Source organism: Cricetulus griseus (genome assembly GCF_003668045.3).
Source record: "Cricetulus griseus strain 17A/GY chromosome 1 unlocalized genomic scaffold, alternate assembly CriGri-PICRH-1.0 chr1_1, whole genome shotgun sequence".
Lineage (NCBI taxonomy): Eukaryota > Metazoa > Chordata > Mammalia > Rodentia > Cricetidae > Cricetulus > Cricetulus griseus.
In genome coordinates this window covers 26,468,762-26,487,066 of record NW_023276807.1, presented here as the reverse complement: position 1 = coordinate 26,487,066, position 18,305 = coordinate 26,468,762, and the positions used below count along the sequence as shown (strand labels likewise).

The 18,305-nt window shown below is 38.2% G+C and overlaps 1 protein-coding gene across 2 annotated transcripts in view; it reads left to right on the top strand.

Annotated features, from left to right (window-relative positions):
- Tfap2d (transcription factor AP-2 delta) overlaps nucleotides 1-16,488 on the top strand; it is a 52,193-nt gene extending 35,705 nt beyond the window's left edge. For both annotated transcript variants that reach the window (XM_027392769.2, XM_035453491.1), the window contains one exon: nucleotides 16,269-16,488. In XM_027392769.2, the coding sequence (XP_027248570.1) occupies nucleotides 16,269-16,488 (220 nt within the window). The remainder of the gene's footprint in view (nucleotides 1-16,268) is intronic.
- Nucleotides 16,489-18,305: the final 1,817 nt, after the last annotated feature.

The window sequence follows — 18,305 nt, the reverse complement described above, 5'->3', positions numbered from 1 at the left end:
ACCTAGAAAGCAGAGATGGCCATTAAACATAGGGTCCTTAAATGCATTATTAAAAGCATATATTAACTTTCAATTTCTGAGATACTTTGAAAATAGATAGAGTATTTTTCTGGTAAATTTACTCTCTAGATGTAGTAAAAGAAAGAGTCCCTGCTCAGATGTTTTCTGGCTTCAAAACTCTAGAATTTGAATGCTACACAATATTTCTCATTCATATAAAATATTTCATCTGCCTTAAGTTATTATTTGATGAAAAATATAAGCAATGTCAGTGAAAGATTAACCCACAAGCTGGGGTGATGGGCACACATGTAATCCCAGTACTTGGGAGGCTGAGGCAGAGAGTATTAAGAGTTCTTCAAGGACAGTTCATGGCCTACTAAAATGAACAAACAAATAGTAATAATCATTAGGATTAGAAATGTTTTCAATATCTGTTTAAGTTCTTTTTTTAGAATGATGAGAAAAATTTATTAGACCTTAAATTCACAGGGCAGTCAACCTGTGAATAATTAAAAAAATATTTTTATTGCTTTTATCTTTTTTAAATTGAAAATAGATTTTTAATAATATATTCTGATTATGGTTTCCCATCCCCAGACTCCTCCCATATCCTCCCTACTTCTCCACCTATCCAAATCCAAGCCCTTTCTCTCTCATTAGAATTCAAACAGGCATATAGTAATAATTAATAATGATGATAAATAAAAGCAAAACAAAATAGGACAAAAAAGAAACAAAAAAGTTCTTAACATTGTAAGGCTGATGAAGATGATACACAAATATCTATATAACAGGTGCTTAAATAATTTTGTCTGCAAAAACAGAGCATTTTAAATGCAGTATTTTATCTTAATATGCCACAGGTCTACTCAAGATTCAATAAACATAATCTTTATGGATGCTACTTAGAATTTTTTTCAGAATTGCATCTGACAGAGAATATAGTTCTCAGAATTTTATCTGTCTCTCAGTGGAAGAAGTATGAACAAGTGTAATAAAACTAGGAGAAAATCAAATGCCTAGATATTTTAGAGCACAGGGTTTTGGAATCAAGGGAGTCATTTTAAACCCAGGTCTTTTTAGGTGTGAGGTAGGTTGCATGGGGAAACTTTCAAGCTTTTGTTTGGGTTCTTATAGAATCTCTGTACTATATGTAGTAATGAGATAAGGAATTTAAATTCAACACTTAGTAAGTGGTATATTGCTTATGTCCACCAATGATGCCAGTTTAAAAGGAAATGACACCCCCAGGATTATCTTCATAGTTTTGATTATGTACACATTAAAGAGACATAGAATATTTCCCAAGGTTAGATTCACAAGTTAATAGTTTTTCTCTTTAAATTCAAATTGGGGTCTAAAGAAGTTTGTAAAGTTATGAATTTACAGGTATTTTACTATTAAGAAATGGAGAATCGAGAACCTACACCATAAAAAGGAGGAGCTTATTTCCAGTCGGGCATGCTGATGTTGTTATCTGAAGGTGACATCACTCTTTTGGCCCAGGGCAAAATGGGCTTTAGCTTGAATATCAGCTTCTGTGAGAAATAATTATGCAGAAGAGTTGCACATTCAGCGTAAGCATGACCAGCTTGCTGATTTGTTGATACTCTTGCAAGCTATAAACTTAAATGCCACAAAAGTTGTGCGTGCGTGCGTGCGTGCGTGCGTGCGTGCGTGCGTGCGTGCGTGCGTGTGTGTGTGTGTGTGTGTGTGTGTGTGTGTGTGTTATGTGCACATGCGCATGAAGAGGCACCCAAGGAGGCTGTCTAGACTCCTGCTTTGTCACACTCCACGTCATTCTCTTGAGACTGGGTCTGTCACTGAAGAACCTGAAACCTGCTCCTTTGGGGCTAGACTGGCTGGTTGCTTAGCAAGCCAAAGCAATCCTCCTGTCACTGTCCACACAGTGCTGGTGGGTAGAGGCTCTGGCCCCAGCATATCTTTTTATGTGGGTGCTGGGAGTCAAACTTCGATCCCCATTCTTCTACAGCAAGCAAGCCATCTTTGCCTGTGAGCCATCCCCACAGCCCACAAAAGTTTTTTAGAGAAACCCTTAATTTAGAAAACAAGTGAGCATGCTCTCAAGATGGTAAGAGGGAACTAAAGAACTAAATGTCCTTGGCCTGGTGGTGGTGGCACACACCTTTAATCCCAGCACTCAGGAGGCAGAGACAGGTGGATCTCTGAGTTCGAGGCCAGCATGGTTTACTGAGCAAGTTCCAGGACAGCTTCCAAAGCTACAGAGAAACCCTGTCTCAAATAAAATAAAATAAAATAAAGGAAAGAAGAAAGAAAGTAAGAAGGAAGTAAGGAAAGAAAAAGAAAAGAAAAGAACTAAATATCCAGGCAGTAGCAGTGGTGCATGCCTTTAATTCCAGCTGTCTGGAGGCAGACACAGAGGCAGACAGATCTGAGTTTGAGGTCATTGTGGACTGCTAGTACCAAGACAGCCACACAGAAAAGCCCTGTCTCAAAAGAACTAAATAAGGTAACTGGCTGCTTCTATTCTCAGGAAAAATGAGGTTATAGCTGAGATTAAAAAAAAAAAAAACTCACAAAATGTGTGACTATAGATTCTCAATTGCAATTAGAAACATAAAACTATATATTTAGTCCAAGTGGTAGTGGTGCACAACTTTGATCCCAGCAATTGTGAAAGGCAGAGTCAGGCAGGTTCTCTTTGAGTTCGAGGCCAGTCGAGTCTACATAGTGAGTTCCAAGACAGTCAGAGCTAAGCAGAGAAAACCCGTGTCATAAAAATAAACCAAAACAAACAAAAGACCCAACTATATGTTTAAATGTTATAACTCCATACTTAATTACAATAAATGTACAATAACAGTTTTAAGAATAATTGATAAACATAGTGATTAATAGTGATTTTACAATAGTAACACCATAAAATTTTGGTATTTAAATGTTGAGGACTTTTAATCTCAGTTGGGATTTCTTGTTTATTTTGTTTTTTAAACATTTACCAGAATTTTCATTTATTTTTTTTCTCACATTCCAGATTGTCTACATAAAGCCCACTGGTTTCTTAGGATTGTGGAAATCCCTGGGGTTAAAATTTATTTTATAACAAACTTCCTAACGTTTATCTTTTCTAAATTGTACTAAAAAATATAAACTTTACCACCTTATCCTTTTTCAAACGAATCCAGCTCTAGTGTTAAGTATATTTACATCATTGTGTGAAATAATCTCCTAGAGTTTGTGTTTTACAAAACTGATACATTATGTCCATTCAACAACTCCACATTTCCTTTGATTTCTGGCCCCTGGCATTCACTCTCCTACTTTTTATTTCTGTGGCTCTGATTTCACTTAAGCAGTTTACACAATAGGTGTCTTTTGTAAACAGTTATTTAATCAGACACAATTCACTTCAGGGGCATCAGTGTTGTGGAATACACCATTACTCCCTTCCCTTTAAGACCCATATAATATTCCAAAGTGAGTGTTAACCCCACCTCTCTTATATTTGTTACCTACTGATAGAAACATGGCGGATAATGGTTCACAAAGCTTTGCATTTCTCAACATCCTCCCCAGTGTTTCCTGTTGACTTAAAGAAATAGGAACCAACACCTTTCACTGCACAGTTAAGTTGTGTCTTCCTAATGACCAATGAGTTTGAGCATCTTTTCTGAAGTTTGTTAGCTATTTGTCATGGGCTTGTATTGGATAGTCTCAGGCTCCTCGTTGGGTTATTTGAATCTGCGCTGAGCTATAGTACTTTGTTTTTTACTTTTACATTAGCCTTTATATTAAATATTAGACACACAGTTTGCAAATTTTTTCTTAGCTTCCTAAGGTCACCTTTTCACTCTGTTGAGTGTAGGTCTTTGAAGCAAAGTTTTAAAATTTTGGTGTAGACTGAATTGTGTATTATTACAATAGTTGTCTGCATTCTGTGTTACATCAGAGAATACTTGCCAAATCCAATGTCTTGAAATCTTCTCCTATGTTGTCTTCTAAGAGTTTCACAGTTTCAGATCTTATATTTAGGTCTGTGATCCATTTCATGTTAATATCTATAAATAACTTAGTGTGCAGCTTCGTTCTTTCCCTTGTCAACATTATATCATTTTAAAATTGGCTGTCGCAGGGTGTTGGTGGCGCATGCCATTAATCCCAGCACTCGGGAGGCAGAGGCAGGCAGATCTCTGTGAGTTCGAGACCAGCCTGGTCTACAAGAGCTAGTTCCAGGACAGCCTCCAAAGCCACAGAGAAACCCTGTCTCGAAAAACCAAAAAAAATAATAAATAAATAAATAAATAAATAAATAAAATAAAATTGGCTGTCATTTTCAGCTAAAACCCAGATAGAAGGCTCCTGATATAGCTTTAGAAGGATTTAAATGTATGCATTGTTTCACCTTGCATATATTTTTAAAGGCAACAATAACATATTTTAACAAGTGGTTAGTAAGTGTAGGCTCATTTACCAGTCTTGAAAAGACTATGTCGTTTATAATCATGATCCTTAAACTTGGCCTCTTTGCAAAATTACCTCTGAAGATCCTTTAAAACCTCAAGGATTAAAGTCAATAGGTTAAAAAAATGGGACTCTGGGATTTATATTTTTTCAAATTCTGATAGCAAGGTTTGAGAAACATAGTCCTTAGATATTCCTTGGTTTTTAGCATTTTTTTTCATCCTTCAAAAGAAATACGATTCTGATTCATTTAAAATTTTTCGTGTTCCATTTTATTTTTTAATGCATGTGTGTACACATGATAAGGCATGCATAGAGGTCAGAGGACAGGTTGCAGATATCAGTTCTTTACTTCTACCATTTGGCTCCTCAGAATGGTAATCAGTCTTGGTAGCAAGTGCTTTACCTGTCAAACTGTCTTTCTGTCCCACAGATTCATTTTTCAGAAGAGACAGTAAAAGTGATGTGGATTTATGTTTTGGATAGTAATATATTTAAAGGTTCTCCACGTATAATTTTGCTAATAATCTGGGTAAAAATGCATTAGACAAGTGTGTATCTTTTGTTGCTTTTTGCTGAAAGTGGCAATTGTAATGGAAACAGGCTCAAGAGAAGAACACCATTGCTTGTGTTGCAGCTAATACAATTTGCTGAATCTGATTTTCTACTGGTTTTGCTGAGTACTAGCTAGGAAAGGAGTGAAGGAAGAGCATGATTGGCTAGGCATGGAGGATTCTGTAATTAGTAACATCCAGCTGTGTTACTATTTTGTTTAATCAAAGTCTTCATAGAGCAGAGGGTTATTGACCTTATTTATACCTTATTGGATTATCAACTCAGTATCTTGAGAGTTCTGGTTTACTCTCAGCAGACTGAATGTATCTTGGGACGATGGCGAGTGATCCGCCCTGTAAAGTATAGATGACTGTCTCTAGTTTTTACGGCAGATGACATATTATATTGTGCACTGGAAAAGCTGTGACAATGGCAGTGACCGCTGTTAGGACTCACAGCTTTCAGAGACATTTGTTTCCATCAAAATGACAGGAGGCAGGTTTATTTATTATTTATCATGTCCTAAGCAGTGAGAATTGTCATAGAGAACACAGCAGACAACACATCACCTTCTAGAAAGGGAAGCAATTTGATTGAAATCTACACACCACTCCCATGGACTCAGTGTCTCCAGACCTGGTGATGTCAATTAGTGCAATATGGTATAAGGCTTTAGGGAGAGGGCAGACAACTCAAGTCAAAACATCCAGGTCAAAGAAATTGTGACACTGTCTCCATTCTTTGAGTCTCATATTCTCATAATCTCCTTGAGTATGAGGTCACAGGAGCACATGTGTTCATATAAATAAGAAGTTAGAACACCATTAACGATCAACTCAGAAAGGACCACCTGTGAGATAAATGAGGAAGATTCTTCCTCAGCTCCGACCTCAGAAGATGACATGTCTCTTTTGTTTCACTATGTCCTCTCTTTTGTTTCACTATGCCAATGGATAGTAGTGTGAGGATGAGGGATCGGCACGTTCTGTGGGTCCCTCTAAACTAATAGAAAACAATACTAATTCATACAGAGCTGGGTCTGGTGGCTCTAGTCTATAATCCCAACACTGGAGAGGCAGAAGCAGAAGGACTGGCCTGTGTTCAAAACCAGCCTAGGCCACATAGTGCATATCAGGTGAGCCAGGACTACATAGCAAGACACTGTCTCAAAATGTAAATCAATCAAAACAAAAACATACCGAGAGGACAATGGACACAGTATAGATAAATTACATGAGGCAGAAAAAGGCTTTTATCTTTTCTATATGTTGTATCTAATCCGTATTCAGTGTTATTGTGATTATATTTTTTTACTTGGGTCTTTGATGTATCTTGCACGGAATTGCCCCCCTACCATGGTCATGTGCTGTGAAAGGAAGTGATGGACCTACCTAATTCTCCAGTATAAGTCAAAACATTTGCATACAGCTCCCTGTCTTCAGAAATGGACTCTGGCACCACTGCCGTTACTCTTCAGAACTAAGAAATATATAGACGTGCTTGCTGGTGATTACAGTTTCCTGGTTGGGTCTCTCTGTTGAGAGGCCCCTTACATTTCTGACTCTTCTTCAACAATCAGATCTTTGCCTCAGCTTTGCTGTCAAGCTGTCACCCATTGCAGGCTTGAAAACTTTAATGACAGCCTGCTCTTCTATGTCTAACAAGTCTATTAGAAACGTCTTCCTCCCATTGATAGGATTCTCCCTCTAACATCTGTCTCCTGGAGGGCTTCACACAGTCAGTTTCATCCTGTTTTCAGTTTGTAGAGGCAGCCAACTCTCATGTCCCAGCTTCCCCTCCTCATGTTATCCCCTCCCATTTCCTTTGGTGTTCTGTGCAAGACAGGCATTCCAGGCAAAGCGCTGGAATGTTCTAAGTGTCCCGTCCTTGTCAGTATTTCCAAAGAACAGCTCCACTCCTACTGTAAGCATATTTATTTCATCCTAGAAGCGTTAAGTTTGCACATTTTATTATTGCTGTTTTCATCCCTGCTTTCTTGTGATAGGACAGTTGCTGGGAATAAATAGATTGTTCCACTCACCTTGCAAAAGAATTATTCATCTTTAGTAAGAAAAGTGGAGATTTTGATTAAATCTTTGATTTAAGATGAAAACATCATAAAGTATACTGCCAATTTTTGCAGAAAAGAGACAAAATTCTCAAACCTTCTTCAAAGAGTTCTTGGGCCTTCAGGGAGAGGGGAGGCTCATTGGGGAAGAGGACTTGCCACAAAGCCCAAAGGACTGAGGTCCATAGTCAGAACCCACATGGTGGAGGGGAACTGACTGCACAAAATTGTCTTCTGACGTCCACACATATTGTACAGCATGTGCATTCAAGCATATTTAATTAGTTGTGTGGGGAATATGTTCTTCTAGTCCATGCAATTGTTTTTAAAGACTACTCACAATCATCAGTCTGAATTGTGAAGAAAAAAAATACTGTTTCCAAAATAAACTTCTATACAAGGTTGACATTTAATTTTAACTTAAACTCCTAAAATGGGGGCCACATCCAAGTGCAAAGAGAAAGAAGTCTGTGAGGACTGAGGTCTGCATTTATGTTACAACTAAAATAATTTTACTAGCAAAAATGTAAGTGTAATCATAATCCTTGAGCTTATTTAGTGTAGAAGAATGGTTATGATGTCCTTCTTTGATTAATCTATGTTAAATTGTTTACATTTCCTTAAAATGAAGTAGGAAATTAAGAGACTGAGATGATCACAGGAGTGTGACCTGACAGTAGCAGAGGGACGTTCATCTCCTAACCTGACAGGAAAGTTATAGACACACATCCCCTAACGGAATTTTTAGACTGCCAGTCTCATTAACAAGGCCTTTGAAAATGTTTCTTGGCTATTTTGGTTGAAGGACATTTAACTGTTGTACCCATATTGGATTATTGGAATGCACCATAACAATAATTGGCTCCCTGGTTTTTCTGGAGCTGAAGTGTTGCTTAGCTCCACATTTATAAAATTTGATCACATAAAGTTTTTGTGGCTCACTATACCTACCAACTTGCCCTGGAACTTAAGTTCTGCTGTTGTTCTTGGGGAAATGCTGGAGACGTTGAAACAGATATAGCACAGAGTATACTTTAGCCCTAGGGAGATATAACCAATTCACTGGCTGCATTTAAGTTGCATGGGAATAGTTTTTTAAATACTGATCCTTTGGATCCCATCCCAAATCAATTAAGTCAGGATCTCTAGGGTAAGATCCACAAAATAGAATAAGCAGGCTAGGTAATTTTTTTTTATGTGTCTTGTGGTTGAATTGGGAAACAGCTTAAGAAACCATGGAATCTTTGTGAGTGCTGCCAATGCCACTGTAATGAGCAGCTTTGGGTGGTTCTGCACCACCAGCCACCAGGGAACCAAATACTTCACTCTGGGCCATAATTAAATTATATTTAAGAAGCACCTGAGGCTGTAAGAGAAAAGAATGTATGGAGGGAATAAGTATCATCAGCTGATTTTCTCCTTTCTTCTGATTCCTTGTTTAGGGTATAAAAAATAGATATCCCTCAAATTATAGCAAAAGTAAGCCTCAATTCTTTCCCTGAGGCAAAGGTCTCTCTTCCTAGCCTGTATTTCAATGTTATCTTAATTCCAGGAGATAAAATAAATACCTCATCGACATGGTCCTAGTTAAAAGTAAATTTGGCAGAGGAGACCTAGAACTCTTTGCAGGTATCTTCTGTGGTCTGTTCCCAAGACCCTTGTCCTTGTCCCGATGATTGCAAGAATGCACTTTTCTAGCAGACCCCACCTAATACTGCAATGGCGAGGGCACACCCAGAGACTCAGACTACATTTCAGCCTTGGTCTTCGATGAGAAGTAAAAGGAGAAGGACATGGGAAGCTGGTCTTCTCCCCTTGCAGTCTTGCTGCTTGTATGCTTCCCAGAAGCAGCAGTGCAGAACTGATATCATCACAGGCAGTAGCTGCATGCAGCACTAGGAACCCAAAGATCCATGGTTAGCAAACACTCAAGAATGATGCAAGGTAATGTAACAACACAGTAGTAATAACGACCCACAATTTAGTGCAGCCTTCTCATACACCCAAAAAAGAGGGGGCACAAAAATGTTCATTCAAACATTGTCTACATAGAAATTTGGAGATGAGGGTATAGCTCATGGTAAACCATTTTCTTGGCATTCACAATGTCTTGAGTTCAAATCCCAGTACAACCAAAAAAACGAAAAAGTTAAAATTCTACAAATGAAATTAGCTTTAATCTATCTGAATGATGATTGTCTTTTCCTTTCTGTTTGTACTTCTGGTGTGTAACCTTACTGAATGGAATGTTTTCAGCAATTTTTGTAGCCTGAAAAAAAATGCTATAAAACCCATGTGGGGTTGGCAGCCACTACTTTGTGGCCAAGTCTTCAGAAGAAAACAGTAATTTTGCTTTATTTTTAATACATACTAAATCAGTGTTTACTTGGCAATTGTCAATTTCTGGGTACCAGATCCAAGTCTTTTCAAAATATAAAGGAACTCAAAAGAGATCCCAGGGATGTTTAGACAAATCCAGACACAGATAAAGCATTTCTGAAGGGCAATTTGGCCAACGTAGAAACAACACAGTAACATTTATCTAACATAGACAAGCAGAACGTGAGTCATGCTTACTTAGATTAAGGAAACTAAATTAGCTTTGCTTTTTTTCTGATAGACATCCACTCTGTTACCTAGATGTGTGCACATTCTGACTAAGCACTGATGATTTTACAATTTCAAAAAGTTTTTTTTTTAAGTGCTTAATCAAGAATTGCACAATGTTTTGGACACTTTTCTTTTGCTGTGATAACATACCATGACCAAAAGCAATAGCCCTGAAATAGTCCTTGGCTAACAGATTTCAGTCCACCATGAGGGGAAGCCAAGGTATGAACTCAAAGCAGGAATCCAAAGGCAGAAACTGAAACACTGACCATGGAATAATGCTGTTTGCTAACTCACCCTCCACAGCTTGCTCAGCCTGCTTTCTTATAGCTCTCAGGACCACCTGTCAAGGAGTAGCACCACCCACAGTATACTGTACCCCCACATCAACAATCAATCAAGAAAATGCCCCCACAGACTTGCCTTCAGGCCATCTAGTGGAGGCATTTCTCTCAATTGAAGTTCTTCTTCCAAGACTCCATCTTGTGCCAAGTTGACAAAAAAACAAAAAACAAAACAAAACAAAAACCTAATCATTACACAAAGACTGAAGAAAATGTAAAATGTTAGTATATAGTGTTTTCTTGCTAGATCTTCAGAATTGATGCTAAGTACTTTATAAATGTAGATCTTGTCTGCTGTAAAATGGATTGTAACTACTTTTAGTAAAGCCATAACATGGTCTCCAATTCTTCTGTTCTACACCGAGGTCTATCTTTTCTTCTGTTTCTGAGTCTGAATTATTTGCTATTAGTAACTGCTAAGCTTCTGCTCTGACTCCTTTGCCTGCTCTTGGGACCCTTGTTTCCTACTTCATGCCTCATCTGGCCTTAATATGAGGGTTTGTGCCTAATCTTATTGTAACTTGCTGTTATAATAACTCTTTGCAACTGTTCAGTTGATATCCCTGGGAGACCTGCTCTCTCTCTCTCTCTCTCTCTCTCTCTCTCTCTCTCTCTCTCTCCCTCTCTCTCTCTCTGTTTAAAGGTAAACAGAGGAAAGGATTCTGGGGAAAGGAGAGGTAGAGAAGAGAACTGGAAAGGGTGGAGGGAGGAGAAACTGCAGTCAAGATATAGTGTATGAAATAAGAATAAAAAAAAAGCAGGAAAGTGGAGGCACACATCTTTAATCCTAGAAACCAGGAGGCAGAGGCAGAGGCAGGCCTATGTCTGAGAGCTCATGGCCAGCCTGATCTACAGAGTTCCAGGATAAAAGACTAAAGACTAAACAGTGAGACCGTGTCTCAAAAAGAAAGAAAGAAAGAAAGAAAGAAAGAAAGAAAGAAAGAAAGAAGGAAAGAAAGAAGGAAAGAAAGAAAGCAAACATAAAACCAAACAAACAAACAAAAAAAACAACCAACAAAATAAATAAATAAATAAATAAATAAATAAATAAATAAATAAATAAACAAACCTATAATTCTAGAATTTGGGAGGCAGGGACAGGAAAATCCAGAGTTCAAGGTGGGCTTTGGTTACACAGTGAATCTGAAGCCACTCTGGGCTATTTAAGCTCCAGCTTCAAAAACTTAACAACTGATAATGATTACAATGTTTCAGAATAATTTCCTTCAAAAGGTTAAAGACCCCTCTAGAGGTGGTGCTGGCTTTCAAGCTCTGTAGTTGGGAGCCAGAAGCAGGAGGAGTTTTGTGGATTCAAGGCCAGTCATGGATAAATAGTAAAACCTGCTTTAATGAAACTTAAAAACTAAATAAAACATGTTCCAGGTTATATCATTAGAATTTAACAAGAGCCGGGTGGGGGTGGCGCACGCCTTTAATCCCAGCACTCTGGAGGCAGAGGCAGGTGGATCTCTGTGAGTTCGAGACCAGCTTGGTCTACAAGAGCTAGTTCCAGGACAGCCTCCAAAGCCACAGAGAAACCCTGTCTCAAAAAACAAAATCAAAAACAAACAAACAAACAAACAAACAAAAAAGAACTTAACAAGGACAATCCCAGTCACCAAGAAGATGATAGCATGTAAATAACTGTTTGATGAGCAAATGGTTGGTTGATTGATTGATTGTTGATTGATTGATAGCTGTGCTAGAAATCAAACCCAGGGCCATGCATAAAAATTCCACCACTAATCTACACCCCCAGCTCCAAGTGCAAACTTGCAAAAAACAAAAATATCACATATCCATGGGCACACATGTGTGATCCTCCCCATACTCACACACACAAAAATATAATTTTCCTCTTCAGCGTCTGTTAGTCTTAGCATCATTGCATTTCCCATTAGCTCCAATCCGGAGCAAGCATACACCCTGAAGTGCCTCCATCCTGCCCACATGTGACCAAGCACATCTGGTGTGTATGGGTCAAGCAAACTTGTTGAGAGGAATGCAAAACATGTGGCGTGTTAATCTCCCCTAAACAATGCCTCTAGCATTTCAAGAACTATCTGTCCTTGGCAAGGGGCTTGCAGACCAGGGGTATTTTTGTTTTGTGGATCTCTTTGGCATAGTAACTAAAACTTAAAAATGTAACATTGGTTCTCACATGTCCTTCCAATCTCTGAAATGTGGAAACTGGGGTTGGGTGTAACTTAATCCTTAGGGGGAAATGGAATACGGAGCTTTCCCTGTGAATCCATCGAAGTCCCCACTTTCTTTAGTTGAGACAATAGGAAGTGGGTTAGTTAGGCTGTGGAATTATGCTCTAGAGAATGCTAAAGAAGTTCTTAAAGCCATGACAAAAATTAAGAGGATAACTGTTAAATATGTTGTTTCCCCTAAGGTGAGGTGCCACAAACTTTTCTGGGTTTTCTCAGCAGGTGATCACATCAATCACAGCTAGTTGGCTGTGCTTTTCTCCTTCTGACTGGGAAATTAGTAAATAGGAAAGTGAAACCAAATGACCTGGATCCCAGTACAGAGAAAATGAATGAGAATGTGTTCTAGGTAGAGTAGCTGCCCATCTCACAGACAATAATTCTGTTTTGTTTTCTTGTCATACTGGGATTGACCCAGAACCTTGTATATGCTAGCAAGTGCTAGCAAGTGCTCTCCATAGCTGTCCAAACCTCAACATCGAACTCTTGATTTGGGGCTTAAATTTGCTGGTATCTTAAGACTTTTCTTGGATAAACGGCTCTTGAGTCAGAGCTCTCTCTTCCCTGATCTCTCCTAAATCTCATAAAATTGACATCTGCCTACCAGTTAGATAGTCTACCGAATTAAGACATGTCCGGTCTTTAATTTTTATTATCCCATATAGGAACTCTGTTCTCAATTTTAGTACCAACTGATAAAGTGCTTTCAATCTCATCACTAATTAGTAGGTCAAGCAGAGTGGGGCTAATTGGAGCCTCGCTGCACTTCACTAGGGCTTGGTAGAGGCTGGCAAGTGAACTCAGATCCGTACTTTAGGTGTGTCAGTGCACTACTAGCTATAAATGTACCCCATTTTACCATCATTCTGCTTACTTCTCTACCCAGTTCATGATTAGGCATTTTGAGAGATTTTATCCTATGCATTGTGAAAAATCACACAGCAAATTGCATCAACACTGCTTTTGTTAAGTTTTTCAAAGAGACACAGTTACCAGGTTGCAACCACCACTGAATCCAAGAGACACTTCAGCTGCCACCTCTACACTTTAACTCCTGTTTTTGGCAATGCTGATAAGAAACTGGGTCTCTCATATGCTGAATTTTGGATTTTTTTAAATGTATTTTTAAAATCAAGTGGCAATCTTATAGGGGGGAAAAGTAATTTCAGAACAATGCAATGGAAAAAAACAAACAAACATGACCAATCCACTCAATGGACTAGTTTTCAATCATAAAAAGTAATCAACTGGGAAATCTTAACAACAGATGAGTCTCAGCACTGTTAGGCTGGTGAACATAGCCAAGCACAAAGGCCCAGTGATGCTATGATTCAGTTTACATGGCACTCAGAGGGAAAGCAAAAACCATAGTTACAGAGATTAGAGCATCCATTGTCCAGGATGGTGAGAAGTGAGAAAATGGGTCTGAGAAATCCTTGTGAGTGATGGGAGTAGTTATACAAATGTTTGTCAAACACACCCAACTACAAAAACTAGAACTACTTCATATAAAATCAAACAGATAAGCTCATCCACTTAAAGAAATCATTATTAGAATCCTGGGGCCAGAGAGGATGGCTTAGTGGTTAAGAGTCCTGGCTGCTTTTCAAGAGGACATAGATTAGATTTCCATCACCCACATGGCAGTTCACAACCATCTACAGCTCCAGTTCCAGGAGATCTAACACTATATTCTGGTCTCTGACGGCACCAGGCCTGAAAGTGATGCATAGGCACACATGTAGGCAAACACTCACACACATAAAACAAGATTCAAACTTAAAATACATTATTACAGGAATTTCTGCTGCCCGTGGTAGCACATGCCTTTAATCCCAGGACTTGGGCAGCAAGAAGCAGGCAAATCTCTGTGAGTTCAAGGCCAGCCTGGTCTATAGATCCAGTTCTACAGCTACACAGAGAAAAAGTCAGGGCTGCACAAAGAAACTGTGTCTCAAAAGCCAAAAACAAACAAAAACAAAAAGGAAGGAAGGAAGGAAGGAAGGAAGGAAGGAAGGAAGGAAGGAAGGAAGAAAGAAAGAAAGAAAGAAAGATTGATTTGCAGGTCCTTATGAAGAAAAGAAAGTAGCTAGGAGATTTTTGGGAAATAATGAAGGTACAAGACAGATACTCATAAACCAGGCAGTGGTGGAGCATGCTTTTAATCCTAGCACTTGAGAAACAGAGGCAGGCAGATGTCTGAGTTCTAGACCTCATCTACAGTGTGAGTTACAGGACAGCCAGGCTTGTTACACAAAGAAACACTGAAAACATAAACAAACAGAAACAGAGAAAGAGAGAGAGACTCATGTTTTAGAAAATGTGGGTTATTAAGTTACATGTAATAAGTTCTATAACAAATTCCTATAATAATTTTTTGTCTTATTTTTCTGAGACAAGGTCTCACATTGTAGCTCTGGCTGACCTGAAACTCTCTATGTAGGCCTGGTTGGCCTTGAATTCACAGAGACCCATTTGCCTCTGCCTCCCAAGTACTGGGATCAAAGGTGTGTGCAACCACGACGTGGCTACCTCCAATTCTTTATCCAGAATACGACTTCACTAGTTTAACACTAAGCTTCGTAGACGAATGACATTAATGTTGGGTATGGCCAATCTTATTAGCACTTTCACTAAGGGTCTGTCAGTAGGCTAACTCAGATTCCTTGTTTGCATTGTTTTAAAATCTCATTTTTTGATGATATATTAATAGTGGTAGCTAGCAGCAGGTAACATATTAAGATGAGAGCATCTAATGAAAAACTATTATACACAGATTAATAGCCTTACTGGATATAGGATACATATATATCCTATATATGTATATATATATATATACATATATATATATGTATGTGTGTGTGTGTGTGTGTGTGTGTGTGTGTGTGTCTGTGTGTGTCTGTGTGTGTATTATATGTTATAATATTTGCATTTGCATAACATGTGCCACATATGCATTCATTATTATTATAAGATGCAAGCTTTGGAAAGAAATCTGACAGTATCACTTCAGGACAATTTGACACAAATGAACAATCTGTATGGTTTTCTTCACAAGAATGTTAATGTACAGCTACACATTTGCTCAATGAGAGATACCATTCAGAATTGGAAAGTGATGTTTATGCTGTGTTTGAAACAACATTTCCCACACACACTTACTAGTTTCTCCTAGTTACCTTCCAAGACAAAGAGAGCAGCTTACATATGCTAGAACTTTATTTCTCAATATCTCAGAATCTACATATAAATAGATTCTTTCTACCTCCTTCTGTCTCTTTCACCAAGATGGTACCTTCACCTGTATAATGTATAGATCTTTTGAGTGTCTATATAAGCAATGAGAATTATCTCTAATTTATATTCTGCTGTGGACAGTTTGGTCTCTTATCCAAAGCACAACCGAACAAGCTAGCAATACAATCCACAGGTGAATGGTTATACACCTAGAAAGGCTCTATTGCCAAGATAGAAGTCCGAGAAACCAGCTGTCAGGTACACTCAGCCAACTCTTATTGTCTAATGAGTCATTTTAGTTATACAAAATGGTACACAGTTTACTGTAACAATATCATAGGTGCATATGACATGTATCAATCACATTCACTTCTTACCACCCGACCTGCCAATCCTCTTTCTAGTCTCCAAGAGTTACTCTCAATATCCTGAATTGTCTTGTTCAAGTGTGACCTACGCTGACACATGCATACATGACATTCTCTAGGAAGCAAGATGATTCTTACAGAAACACACACATTCTACCGACTTCTAAATGAGATGAAGAAGTCATGGATCACTCAGACTTGCTGATAATTTGTACATGTAAAGTCTGTGAACAATGAGTCTTTGTCTCAATAGATCCTAAGCTTCTTATTGATCTTATTAGCCAATATTGAATTGTGCTGCTTTCCATAATAAACAGAAACATCAAAGAACACAGTAAGTGTTCGATGGAATGTTTTGAATTGAATAAAGGGATTTTTGTGTTCCAAATTATTCACCTATTTTTTTCCTGCTTCTTCTCATTTCCAGTTTGATCACTCATGGTTTTGGGACACCAGCAATATGTGCAGCTCTAAGCACTTTCCAAACAGTCCTCAGTGAGATGCTTAACTACTTGGAAAAACACACTACTCACAAAAATGGTGGTGCGGCAGACTCTGGCCAAGGACATGCCAACTCGGAGAAAGCCCCGCTGCGGAAAGCTTCAGAGGCTGCTGTGAAGGAGGGAAAGACAGAAAAGACAGACTAGCTACATCGAACAGAATCTATTTCCAGAGAGTCTTGCTGCTCATATTTTTTTCTAATATATATATCATTGAGGGTGACTAATTTTCAGTGGACCAAATCTTTACCTTCCCCAAGCCCTCCATAAAATAAAATCAGAATGGGAATGAAAAAAAAATGAAACAAAAAGGACAAATCTAGAAAATGGAAAAAAAAGAGGAAAACAGCAGTGTAACTGTGTGATGAAATTGTTCCTTTTTAATTTTATGTTATGATAAAACTCCTTTTGTGCACGTAGTTTATTGTTCTGAATCATATACACCACAGTTCTCAAGCACTTCTGGACTTTGGAGGGGCAGCACATGCAAGCAACTGATGCACTTTCTTATCCAGCTATGTCGTTAAGGATCAGACAGCATGACCAAACTGGAGTCTGCTACCAATGGCTGCAGCTCCAGTCATCCTTGACTTAACTCCCTGTTACTCAAGAGTGCCTCTTTCCATTAAATAGGCCAATCTGAAATTCATCCACTAGTATATGTTTGGGGAACTGGCAAGGGCAGTCACGAACTTTTGTTCTGTGGACTGACAGTAGTTCTAAATATTTGGTCATCCCAGATAACTGAATTATCCGTGCCTTGGTGGTGTTTAAAAATTCTGGAAACTGTCTCCCTTCTATCTAGCATTTCCTTCCTCTTAGACCCCCTACCCCCATTTCTAAGAAGATATTCAGAAGACTTCTATGACACTGTAGGGATGAGAGATGAACCGTTCCATTCCAACCCCACAGTTCAAAAAACACGGAATTTAGTCCACGGGGTAGATGGATACAGGAGAGGGGAGCTTTGCCACTACTGTGACCTCTGTGGAATGCAACACTGTTTTGCCTGAAAATTATGAGAATAGGAACAGTAGTATTTCTGAGAAGTCCTGTCTGTAAGACATGAGCCCCTTCAAAGTACTAGTAGCAATGATTGTGTGGTGGAAGTGAGAGCCATGCTTTTTCTGCTTCTTGCTACTTCTACCTGTTCAGTATGTTCTAAACCTTTAAAGGCACAAGAGTATCCAAGCTATGTTCAATAAAAAAAAAAAAACAGAGTAATCTGAGAGAAGATCACTACGTCTAAACCTTTCTGTTTACTTTTTCTCATAGCTTGTTCGTATAGCTTCCTTGTCTTTTAGTTAAGACACTACAAACAAGAAGTTCTTGACTGCAAAGGCCAGGGCTATTTGAAAGAATGTTTGGTCCACATAAACCTGATTGTGTCAAGAAAGTTGATTGCCACCATATTGTACTAGCCTTTCTACTGTTAACAATTAAACTTCTATATAGGCAAATAAAAACATAGATCATTATGTAATAAAGGAATTATTTTCATGTGTGGATACTCAACACTTAGTTTAGCATGAAAATATTATCCTCTCATTACCATATTTCAATTATTTTAAAAAATCTTTGCCATATTATAACTTCATGGATAATACTAGAATTATAGCTAATGAGAGGAAATTTTTGTGTATGAATCAAAGAAACTATTTTTACCCGACAATAATTCTTAAAACAGTTATCTTGAGACTTGTACAGAAAACATCCATAACCACTGAAAACCTGAAGTTCTTAGATTAAATTTATTTGACAGGAGGCATGCTGAGGAGTTCCATAACAATGGGATTTTATAGTTATACAGTAGGAGAGCTTAAAACAAAAACGTTGTAAAAGCAAAGTATTATCATTTCATGTGTTTAGCTCCATTTTTTAAATTTTGCCACTATTCATGGCTTTAATTTCTTAAATAAAATAAAACAAAAGAAAGCCAACATTCTTCCACAGTTCTGAATTTC